General features: G+C 46.9%; 1 protein-coding gene across 2 annotated transcripts in view; it reads right to left on the minus strand.

The window, feature by feature from the left end:
• The window catches only part of iffo2b (intermediate filament family orphan 2b), a 156925-nt gene extending 155525 nt beyond the window's left edge, over nucleotides 1–1400 (minus strand). For both annotated transcript variants that reach the window (XM_084316032.1, XM_084316031.1), the window contains exon 1: nucleotides 444–1400. In XM_084316032.1, the coding sequence (XP_084172158.1) occupies nucleotides 444–955 (512 nt within the window). In that variant the 5' untranslated portion in view covers nucleotides 956–1400. The remainder of the gene's footprint in view (nucleotides 1–443) is intronic.
• Between the last annotated feature and the right edge of the window lie 10813 nt (nucleotides 1401–12213).

A 12213-nucleotide genomic window follows, 5' to 3' on the forward strand; every position in this document is an offset into this window, starting at 1 on the left:
CATTTTGAAAAGCAAGGCATTTTATTTAATTTATCGCACCATACATACATGGATTGTTGCCATTAGCCTTGATTGAAAACTTTATTAACAGATTGCAGAATGGGTACAGTACAGTACAGCACAGCTCAATACACAATTGTTAAGGGGATGTAGACCAGAGAAAGACTTTCGTCTTGTTTACATCAGGGTCCCCCATTTTCAATTCATCATAACATATATGACATACACGACATACAGATAGACAGCCTACATTTACAACGAGATGTCCTGGCCAATAAGCTGCCAGATATGCATCTGCATTGAATGAGTCAAACCCTCAAAGTGGTTGCACACATACATAGGCCTGGCCCTTGACCACAAATGCTCAGCTGTGCATACCTCACAAACTAAAGCTGGTAACCTACCATATCAAACGCAGTAATTACACGTGTTTGTTTGCTCACCTTCTCTTATACTCGTCTCTCTCCCGCTTGACTTTGGCCAGCACATTGTACAGAGCTCTCAATTCTGGGGTGATGGTGTCGATTTGGACCCCAACTCCGTCCGGATACGTCCAGGACACCCCGGGCGCCCGGAGGGTCTCAAAGCGCTCCCCGTGTCTCCTGACGTGCTTGAAACTCCAAATGGTCCCTGGCAGTCGAGATTGATCGGGAGAGTCTGTCTGGACAGCAACTTCGCGAGTGTAAAAACCCTGGTACCGTTGCTGTTCCAAAGCTTGTTGTAGTTGACTCTCCAGTAATTTGTTCCTCCTCTCCAATTCGTGAACTTTGGCAAGAAAGCAGCGGAACCGCAGGTTGAGAGTCTTCAGGACGTGGATGTTGGAGCCCAGGTCGTTCCTCAGCGCGCTGGTCCCTGCGCCCCCCGACCCACTGGGAATACCGCCGATTGGAATAGTGGAAATCATAGCGGCAGGGGACGTATCAGCGAAAAACATTGAGTTCATATTGGTAAACATGGAGTTATCCCGCCGCTGTCTGGTTTGCCAAACGACTTAATCCAAAACCTCTCGTTTTTATCTCCGCATATCCTCCAAAAAGATCACTTCCCACAAGAGTTTCTCCTTACAATGCAGATTCTGGGGGCCGGGGAGAATGACAGAGCAGCTGAAGGTGAGGCAAACATCACTGTCCCCGTTCGCTTACCTCAATATGACAGAAACCTCTGTTGTATGTTGAGTGTTGACGCGCAAACAAACACAAGATCGAGTCCCCGATCGGTGGTATCCAGGGGATCATCTTATCGGGCAATAGCTTTGACGCAGACTGCAGTACACACCACCAGCATTCTCCATCCTCCGTTATTTGCCTTTGCTTTGTCAGGTGCTGCTGGTGCTATTATGCGCTTTAGCACCCTGTCTGAACACCCCGTCCGTCTCCCTCTCTCAACCCTGCGACTGACTGTTCGCTCTCCGGCAGCGTAGTGTGGCAGAATGACCGCAGCGGAGCCCAGCCTCTTCGTGGCGCCGTTGGATCATATTGCAAGTGCTAAACTCGGCACTGTAGCCCAACATTACCCCCCCTCCCTCCCTCTCTCTCTCTCTCTCTCTCTCTCTCTCTCTCTCTCTCTCTCTCTCTCTCTCTCTCTCTCTATATATATAGATAGATAGATAGATAGATGAATGAATGAATGAATGAACACTTTATTTAACAGATTGCAGAATGGGTACAATACAGTACGGCTCAATACATACAATTGTTAAGGGGATGCAGACCTGAGAAAGACGTTTGTCTTGTTTCCATCAGACAGTAGCAGTACTGTCTGTCATGTGTGTCGTATATGTTATGATGAATTGCGTGACAAAAAAGGCGGCTAATTGTCTTCCCATCCCAATGTTCTAGGCCTAATTCTCCACTATTATCGGAGTATGAAAAATATGCGAGCATAAAGGCATACTAACTAATGTCTTAAGGTGTGTCCGTTTTGTGTTGCATTCTTTTAGCTCCTGCTGAGACTGACAGCCACATGGGGAACCGGAACACATGGGCACATACAGTAGGCAACAGAATGTCAGCTGCACTTTCTCATTCCACATTCACGTGTAAATGTGGGGAGAGAGGCATCCAAGTGTAAACAAAAGGAGACATAATTATCTAGCTGATTGACTGAGGTCTTGATACAACACTGAAGATAGATACATGAGTTTTTAACTGCATTTGCAGTATTTTGTGTCTGTAAAATATGTATTTAATTTATTATAGAAAGACATTATGTCTTATAGGCATAACGTATGGCAATACATTTTGATCTGAATATAAAATGATGAGAAGAATAAACAGTGTAAACAATACAATTAACTGAATTAATTTGCAGATTAGGGTCAGTATGCCCAATTGGTTATATATTATATGTTACAATAAATATAGGCAATACATTTGAATCTGAATACATACTATGACTATCAGTAAGAGTAAAAGTAAACAGTATCAAGGTGCAGTATACACAAGGTACCCTAACTGGCATGATATACATCAAGCGTTATACGTCAAGTCTGTGCAGGTTTTGGTGGTTAAGAGTCAGACTTAGTGGTCAGACATTCCTAATAGTTCTCGAGTTCTGCAGCCGTTAGTTCTCCAGCTGCAGGCAGCAGTCCATGCCCATGGTTGTGGAGCCTGTTGGCCGCTGGCACAAAAGGCTGGCCGAGGCGGAACCTTATGCAACGTGCCCGCCGGCGGAACAGACGAAAGTCACAGCACTTTGTGAGCGTCTAGCGGCTCAGGGCTGCATTTTTTGCCAAACATATAAATTACAGAAATAAAGCTATATTTGTTGCAGTCCTCAAAATCAAGTTAAGAAATGGCCACTACCAGACCACCCTAAAATACCCTTTTCCTGATTTTGGGGCAATTTTGAGATTTTTGTATAATGTTGCCCCTTTACATGTCTTCTTTCAAACTAGTGACAAGACAACTTTAAAAAAAAACACATTTAGTTGCTTATTTTGCATGATTGCATCCATAAATGTGCACACATAGAATGGGGAAGTGCCTCATTTGCATATATAAACATAAAATTCAGAAAACTTGCAATATATTTTTTCTTAGTTTATAGGTACATAACAAACTGGGAAAGTTCAAATATTTTTTTGCCTATTAGGGGGTACAGTAATCGGTTGTGTTGTTTGTTACTAAACTGTTACATCATTATTATTATGTTATTCAGTTATCAGGCATGTGTTTAGGTTGTCTATTACTAATGGTTTGATTGGGTGTTGTGTTTGTAAATAGCGGTTTAAAAAAAAATGTATGGCATTTTACAATACAGAACTTTGAAGGCGTTTTCCCAAAGGGTAGACATGTACCATTTCCCTAGCATCTACACACACCAAACTTTCCACCTTTATTCATATCTATATCCTGCTTCTTTGTGCCAAATGGTTTGTTGATATGTCATATATAGCCTGATTTACAGACAATACAAAACTTTAAAGGCGTTTTTGTATTACACATAAAACAAAAAATCTCAATTTCTTTAGTATCTCCACACACCAAACTGGCCATGTTTCCTCCTATCCATATACCACAACTTTCTGTTTAGAGGATTTTTCGATATATCACTTTATATCGAAAATTTTATACAAAAAATGTATGCAAAAATTAGATTTTTTATGACTAGGGGGTCATAAAAGGTCATAAATCCCTGATCAGGTGGCATATAAAAAAATCCTCTAGTAACATGAAAAACCATGAGAAACAATTTTGCTTGGGGTAACATGCAAAAAGGGGCCATTTTGAATAGACCACGCCCCTTTTGGGTAATAAAAGTATGCGACCAATTTTTTCTTTTTTTGACTATTCTAAACAATTAAGATGTTTCTAGGTGGGTGTCTATGGCTGAATGGCTGAGTGTCTATGGCTGAACGTGCTCATCATCTTGGCTAGCTCCTCATAGAGGGGGTGGGGGGTTCTCCAGGATAGCAGCCAGCTTCTTTCTCATCTTCCTTTCTGCCACCACCTCTAGTTTGACCAGCTCGACTCCCACCACAGAGCTAGTCTTGTGACATGTTGAATGTTGATCACATATTAACTCTACGTACATTGACATGTTGAATGTTGATCACATTACGGCTGTTGGAACATAGTGCCTAATTAAAAAAGAAAATCTTAGAAATGTGGGAACATAGGGCTGTGGGACCATTGGGCTGTGGGAAAATAGGTCCTAATTTTTTGTGAAAAAAAATCTTAGAAATGTGGGAACATAGGGCTGTGGGACCATTGGGCTGTGGGAACAGGCATGCTCCCGTAGCCGCTAACGTTAGCCATACAAATGCAACAGAGGGTGCTAAGCTAAATAGCTACAGCATGGCCAAATGTCCCAGTACGTCAGTTCAGTTTATTAATTGTGTGTATATGTATATAACTGCCGCTGAAGATATTTGCCATGTGTTAAATGGTATTTTGAGTGTCATAGTGCAACCGAGTGTATAAAGCTAACTAACTAGCATATCGCTAACGTTAGCTGTAGGCTACCACTAGCAAATGTCGTTATGCTACCGTGAGCCAATTGTATCTAAAGGTAATGTTACAGCTTGCGCCGAATATTTGAGTGATTGAGGTGAGCATGTGCAAGCTGCATACATGTACTATGTGTGTGGCTATAATAGTTTTTTTTGTGATCACATTTTTTTATTTTCCATTTTTCAAATAAACAAAACACAACATAATACAGTAACAACAATAATACACAAGACATCACAGAACAGTATTTCAATAATAATAATCATAATAATAACAAGACAATTAAAAATAATAAATACAGAATATCAAAACTTCAATAATATTAACTAATAAATACTAAATACAGAGTAAATATAAAAAACAACACAAACACCACAAAAGACATTAGACATTTCCTCCGCCACTCCCACCCCCCACCCCAGGACGCGTCTATGCCTTCTACAACGCTGTTCTGTTTCTGGGTTCCTCTGATTGGCCGCTGACATATGCTAGCACGCCCCCCATTACACTCTCGCGCTGTGAAGCGCCAGCGGGGCGATGCGGTGGTTTCTCCCCGGTGTCACCCCCCCGGTCCTGTTGGACCACTCATGAACAATACACCACTGCATTTGTGTTTGTCTGTTTATTCATTTGTTATCTGTTGTGCTCACTTGTTTGTTGTCGGTGTATCTATTGTCTGTGTTGTGCCCCATTGTCTAGTCTAGTGTATTCTCCCCCTGTGTCTGTATCTATGTGTTATTTAGTCTTGTCATGTTTCAGTATGCTACCCCAGGTTGTTTCAGTCTTTCCCACACAGCTGGGGCTTGTTCCCAATCACCCTCATGTGTCAATTAGTCTGTGTATATTAGTGTTGTTTGCCCTGCCCTCCTGTGCTGGACCATTGTTCATGTTACCCTCGTCCTGTGTGCTGTCAACCTTTTATGTTCTCCGTATTCCCCGTGAGTCAGCTTTGTATTGTTTTCCACGTTCAGTAAAGAACTTATTACTTTATTCCACGACTCGTGCTTCCTCTATTTCATCCGTCACTACCTCAAGTCTGCATTCTGGGTTCTCCTCCTCTCTACCATCGACATGCCAACGAAACGTTCCAGGAATCGTAACACCCGGCTTCCGTGCGGCTTGACTCGGTCCAGCTCCAGCAGCAGCGGCCGTCTTCCGCCGCCTGCGGTATCCTCCCTCCGAGGCGGCTCGTTCTTATTATATTATCCCCCATTGTTCAGGTCGACATGGTCGCACAAACATCCGTTGGAGGAGTAGTGGGGGAGAAGAAGAGGAATATTTTTAAAGGGGAACTATCTTATAAATGGCCTTTTTGAGTGTTTAGCATTGTTTCCTAGCTATGTGAACTTATATTAATATGATCTATGTCTCTAATTCTCATATTGGCGCATTCTTCCAATTCTCCTCTCACAATATTCACCCTCACTGAACTGAGTCATTTGAAAATGTGATGATTTGTGATTTCAGAAAGACACTGCTGCATGTTAATGTTGAGATACAAGATGAGCTGCACACAGTGGCTGGAGCTCAGCCTCAAAACAGCTCGAGATCTTGAGGTAGAAAAATGCTGTTTTTGAGGACTTGATTAGAAATACAAAACAATGAATAAAAAAAATATATATATTACAGAGGTGTTCCATAGACTCACAGGAAATGTGTAAAAGTGCCCAAATAGTGAAAGAAATAGTAAAATAGTTCCCCTTTAAATAGCAAGAATTATCGACTGGCAACTCTGTGCTCGTGAATGAATGAATGAATGAAAACTTTATTTTAACAGATTGCAGAATGGGTACAATACAGTACGGCTCAATACACACAATTGTTAAGGGGATGCAGACCAGAGAATTAAAGACGTGTGTCTTGTTTACATCAGGGTGACGGCCAGCAGCTGCAGGTATGACGAGCACAGAGTTGTCAGTCGATAATTCTTGCTATTTAAAAATATTCCTCTTCTTCTCCCCCACTACTCCTCCAACGGGTGTTTGTGCGACCATGTCGACCTGAACAATGGGGGATAATAAATAAGAACGAGCCGCCTTGGGGGTAATCAGATCAGGCCGGCATAGCCTTGATCTAGATCCGAGGTTCAGTGGGTTGGCTCGCCATCTTGTGTCGGTCCGGCACACTGCCTCGTCCCGCGTGGGCACACGTGGTGAATGGTGGTCGGCCGGGACTCCTGGGAACTTCTTCCCGGAGGTGGAACGGGGTGCTAGAAAAACCTGGCCAAAACCGCTTCCGGAAATGGTATGCTCTTTAACTGCAACAACTTCTTCGGTTTTGTAACTGGGGGAATCTTTTATGTGGTGCTAGTTCATTTCAGTATCCAGCAGCATTCAGCTGTGTCAGTCTCGTTTCAATCTGTAATCTCATCTGCCGTATGGCAAGGCTCTGCCGTATGGCAAGGCTCTGCCAAGGCAAGGCGTGGCTGTCGTGACACCTATCTCGCGTCATGAGGTAATTTAAAGGGCAGTGAGGCAATTCAAGGATTTGCTCAAACGTTGCTAATCTCCTATGAATATACATATGACCCAACATTAACTATTTATGTTCTTACACAATAGCATTAACTATTTATGTTCCTATAACTAAATAGTTATGAATCTGAAACCTGGGTTACATCCTCCCCTTCTTTCCTAATGCATGTCCCTGTGCATGTTATCCCAGGACTACATTATCTCAGTCCTATGGGGTTCTTGGGAGTTGGGGTCATCTAAAGAGTCTGCTATTACTGAGCTTAGACTCTGGAATAATGACTGGATTATCGTTACTAGTGTGTTCTCTAGTCTGGGATAAATCAGAACTTTTGGAGGTTCTCTATGTCTTGTCGACCTTCTTGGGTATTCATCTCTGACATCTCTTTTCTTTTTCCACATCGTCTTTGTTAGGGTTTGAATCGACCTCAAACGCACGGCACAGACAGGAAGTTCAGAGTTAGCCAAATACTAGGGCGTATTTATTTACAGAGTCACAAAAGGGGTAAAGTAACAATTATGAAACAACAAGGGAGACTGCCATCGGCAGAGTTCTCTGTGGCTCTGCAGATCCTCCTGGTGATAGCGGTGGGGAATCGGTATTTGACGTTGTAGCGGCTCTGCAGATACTCCCAGCTTTAACTCGAGGTGGAAAATGGAGAGAGAGAGAGATATCTATAACAGTCCAACGAAACACAGAGGCAGTGTGGTTCCCTCCTCCCTTAGCTGTGTCCAGAACCAATGAACAGTGACAATCTTCAGTGTTCTCCACAACACACAAGTTAGCTGAGTTTAGTGCAAACAGAAATTATATCTTCAGTGTCTCTTCTAAACACACACTTCAACTGAGTCCAGTGCAAGCAAAAATTATAATCTTCGGTGTTCGTCACACACACAGACAGAATAATCCAGAGGGGTTTGGTTCCAACTCACCCAAGTGCAAACGCGTAAAGCAGGTAAACGAGGCGCAGCTCCAAACGGGGAACAAGGTTCTCATCAGCGGATCTCCACAGAAAGTCCTGGAGGGAAAGTAGACGAGGCACAGCAACGGGGAAAAAGCAGGCAAAAGCAGTTGTATTCCAAAACGACCCGACCTCGATTGAAGGGAAATCCCAGTATAAAAAGCCTCTGGGGCGCTAATAAAAAACTATGACAGGTGCGCGCTGGAATTGACACTTTCTCCAAAAGCGTGTGGCGGGGAATGCACCAATCAACACAGCACCTTAAAGGAGCGGAGCGTGTGGCGGGGAATGCATCAATCAACACAGTACCTTAAAGGAGCGGAGCGTGTGGCGGGGAATGAACCAATCCTCACAGTACCCCCCCCTCCATGGGAGCCACCCGGCGACCCACTCGGCCCCGGCCTGCCCGGATGGGACCGAAGGAAGCCGGCGATCAGGGGCACTGGAGAGGGGGACAGAGACAGAGGCCCGGAGAGGGGGACCGGAGACGGGGACAGAGGACCGGCGAGGGAGGCCGGAGATGGAGACAGAGGCCCGGAGAGGGGGCTAGAGACAGGGACACAAGGGGAACCCCGGGGCGAAGGACTGGACGCCGCCTGAAGACACTGGGCATGACAGGAGGGGCTCCACCCCCTGATGGTGCCGGAGGACCAGGCGATGTGGGGCTCATGCAGCGCGAGCCAGGGCCGACCCAGGACTACCGGGACAAGAGGGGATCTGGTAATGAAAAACTGGAGTCTCTCAACGTGGTTACCAGCCACGGTGAGGAGGACAGGACAGGTGCGTTGAGTGATGTCAGCCAGGCGGCGATGATCCAGCGCGAAGACCTCCAAGGGCCTCTCGAGGTCCTCAAGTGGAATGTTGGCCCGGGTGGCAAACTCAACATCCAGGAAACTCCCATCAGCACCAGAGTCAATGAGTGCACCCACCGTCGCCCGCTGGTCCGCCCAGGCTAGGGTGACGTTCGTCAGACGGTTAGGTGGTGCACGGATGGGGGAACAGGAAAAACGGCTCACCAGGATCTCCCGGGGTCCCGGCGAGCCTGGTCTTCTTGGCCGGGTAGGGCAATTGGAGACACGGTGTCCATCCCGACCGCAGTAGAGGCAAAGGCCGGACCTGAACCTTGCCTCCCGTTCAGCTTGGCTAAGATGTGAACGTCCCAGCTGCATGGGTTCCTCCCCGGGCACCGAACGGGAGGGGAAGGAACCGCCAGTTGTGTTGGGAGCAGGGCGGGCCGCAGTACCGTCACGAGTACGGGGGGTCTGGGGAACCTCTGGAGGTCCCGGTCGGGTTCTCTCACGTCTTCTCTCCTGGAGGCGTCCGTCAATGCGAATGGCGAGGCTGAATAGGTCCTCGAGGGACTCAGGTTCCTCACGGGTCGCGAGCTGGTCCCTGACAGCGTCGTTGAGCCCCCTCATGAAGGTGAGACGAAGCGCTTGATCGTTCCAACCGCTCTCCGTTGCCGCCAGTCTGAACTCCAGCACGTAGTCGGTGACCCCGCCACTGCCCTGCCGGAAGGTGCCCAACTGAGCTCCAGGGTCCTGGCCACAGGCTGGGTGGTGGAAAACCCTGCGGAGCTCTGCCACGAAGTCTGGGTAGGAAAAACAGAAATCAGCCCCCATTGCCCAGGAGGCAGTAACCCACTGTGCTGCCCGGCCTGAGAGCAGGTTAGTCATGTAAGCCACTCGGGCTCCCCTTGAAGTGAATCGGCTGGGTTGATGACGAAAAACCAACTCACATTGCATGATGAATGTGGCACAATCCTCGAAGTTACCATTGAACAACCGTGGTTCGGAGAGACGGGGCTCCCGAGGTGCGGGATCGGGAGGCGCGGGGCCTGCCACGGCTGCGGGTGATGCTCCGGCCGAGGCTCCTGTAGTAGGTGGGGTTACAAGCAAGGTGTTAACGGCTTCACTCAGCGCTTGTAATTGGTGGAGAATATTAGTCTGCCAATTACCCTGGGCTGTCTGCAGGCTAGCCAGAGAGCCAAGGGACTCCTGAATAGGCAGGACCTGGTCTCGGAGCTCCTGTACAGCAGCCGCAGCCGCACCTAGCTGTAGGCTGTGGTCGTTGGTTAATTCAATCTGGACCGCCAACGCTGTTCTGACCCTGTCTGTGTCGGCTGAGGTCGTCATGGTCGGGTCGTAATGTTAGGGTTTGAACCGACCTCAAACGCACGGCACAGACAGGAAGTTCAGAGTTAGCCAAATACTAGGGCGTATTTATTTACAGAGTCACAAAAGGGGTAAAGTAACAATTATGAAACAACAAGGGAGACTGCCATCGGCAGAGTTCTCTGCGGCTCTGCAGATCCTCCTGGTGATAGCGGTGGGGAATCGGTATTTGACGTTGTAGCGGCTCTGCAGATACTCCCAGCTTTAACTCGAGGTGGAAAACGGAGAGAGATATCAATAACAGTCCAACGAAACACAGAGGCAGTGTGGTTCCCTCCTCCCTTAGCTGTGTCCAGAACCAATGAACAGTGACAATCTTCAGTGTTCTCCACAACACACAAGTTAGCTGAGTTTAGTGCAAACAGAAATGATATCTTCAGTGTCTCTTCTAAACACACACTTCAACTGAGTCCAGTGCAAGCAAAAATGATAATCTTCGGTGTTCGTCACACACACAGACAGAATAATCCAGAGGGGTTTGGTTCCAACTCACCCAAGCGCAAACGCGTAAAGCGGGTAAACGAGGCGCAGCTCCAAACGGGGAACAAGGTTCTCATCAGCGGATCTCCACAGAAAGTCCTGGAGGGAAAGTAGACGAGGCACAGCAACGGGGAAAAAGCAGGCAAAAGCAGTTGTATTCCAAAACGACCCGACCTCGATTGAAGGGAAGTCCCAGTATAAAAAGCCTCTGGGGCGCTAATCAAAAACTATGACAGGTGCGCGCTGGAATTGACACTTGCTCCAAAAGCGTGTGGCGGGGAATGCACCAATCAACACAGCACCTTAAAGGAGCGGAGCGTGTGGCGGGGAATGCATCAATCAACACAGTACCTTAAAGGAGCGGAGCGTGTGGCAGGGAATGAACCAATCCTCACAGTCTTGGACATTCTCTTGTCCATCTCTGACATCTCTTTCCTCTTCTCTTTCCACATTGTCTTGGACATTCTCCTGTCCATCTGGTTCGGTTTCCGGTTCATTCATGTTAGTAATGTTCTCCTCTGAACTCATAACTGGTAAGGTCTCTTCAGGTAGGTTGTTCTCGTCTGCGTCTCCTTCTAGTAGAGTTTCCTCTTCCTGATCCATGTCAGGTAAGTCATTTTCCCGATCCGCTGTATCTAGGTCAGGTAAACTGCCTTCAGTAGGTCTCACTGCGGATGGGATATTCTTGTTCAGTGTCGTTGGGTCAGCAGTTGTCCCTGGAGCTCCCTTAGGAAGAATGACTGCATCTGAGGGGTCTTGTTCGACAGTGGACACTGGGAGGGGTTGTGTTTCTGCGTTTCTTGTGTCAGACTTGATGGGTTCAGGATTTGATTGTACTCCTAAGGTTTCCACCACTAGACCTCCATGGTCATAGTGATAAGTGAGATCAAGATAGTCATCATCTGGGTCTTCTCCCTCTGATTCATTCGAGCTTTCTTCTCTTGGGCTCTGTCGAGTTCTTGGTCGCTTAGGTTTGTCTTTTACAGTAGGTCCATCTTCCACAGGGGTCCACAGGCAATCTTGGCTGTCGCCCGAACATCAGCTCATACGGGATGAATCCAGTAGTGTCGTTCTTAGTACAGTTGTAAGCGTGTACTAGAGGTTTGACGTAGTCTCGCCAATGGCTTTTCTTCTGATTCTCCAGGGTGCCCAGCATATTAAGCAGGGTCCTGTTGAAGCGTTCAACTGGGTTTCCCCTTGGATGGTACGGGGTGGTTCGTATCTTTTTGATGCCGGCTAGCTCACACAGCTCTTTAATTGTGCGGGACTGGAAATCCGCACCTTGGTCGCTGTGGAGCTTCTCCGGGATACCATAGTGGACAATGAAGTGGTCCCACAGGCATTTAGCGACTGTCCGCGCTTTTTGATTTGTGGTAGGGATCGCTATTGTGTATTTCGTAAAGTGGTCCGTAACGACCAAGATGTCTTTTGTGTTGCTGGAGTCTGGTTCCAGGCTGAGAAAGTCCATGCACAGCAACTCGAGTGGTCGTGTGGCTGTGATGTTCACCAACGGGGCAGCTTTCTCTTGTGGAACTTTACGCCGTACACATCGGTTGCAGGTCCTGATCTTTGTTTCTACTTCAGCTGACATTTTGGGCCAATAGAATCGCTTTCGGACGAGGTCTAGGGTTCTGTCCACGCCCATGTGGCCCATGTCATCGTGAAGGCTCTT

This window comes from Notolepis coatsorum, assembly GCF_963971535.1.
Source record: "Notolepis coatsorum genome assembly, chromosome: 6".
NCBI lineage: Eukaryota > Metazoa > Chordata > Actinopteri > Aulopiformes > Paralepididae > Notolepis > Notolepis coatsorum.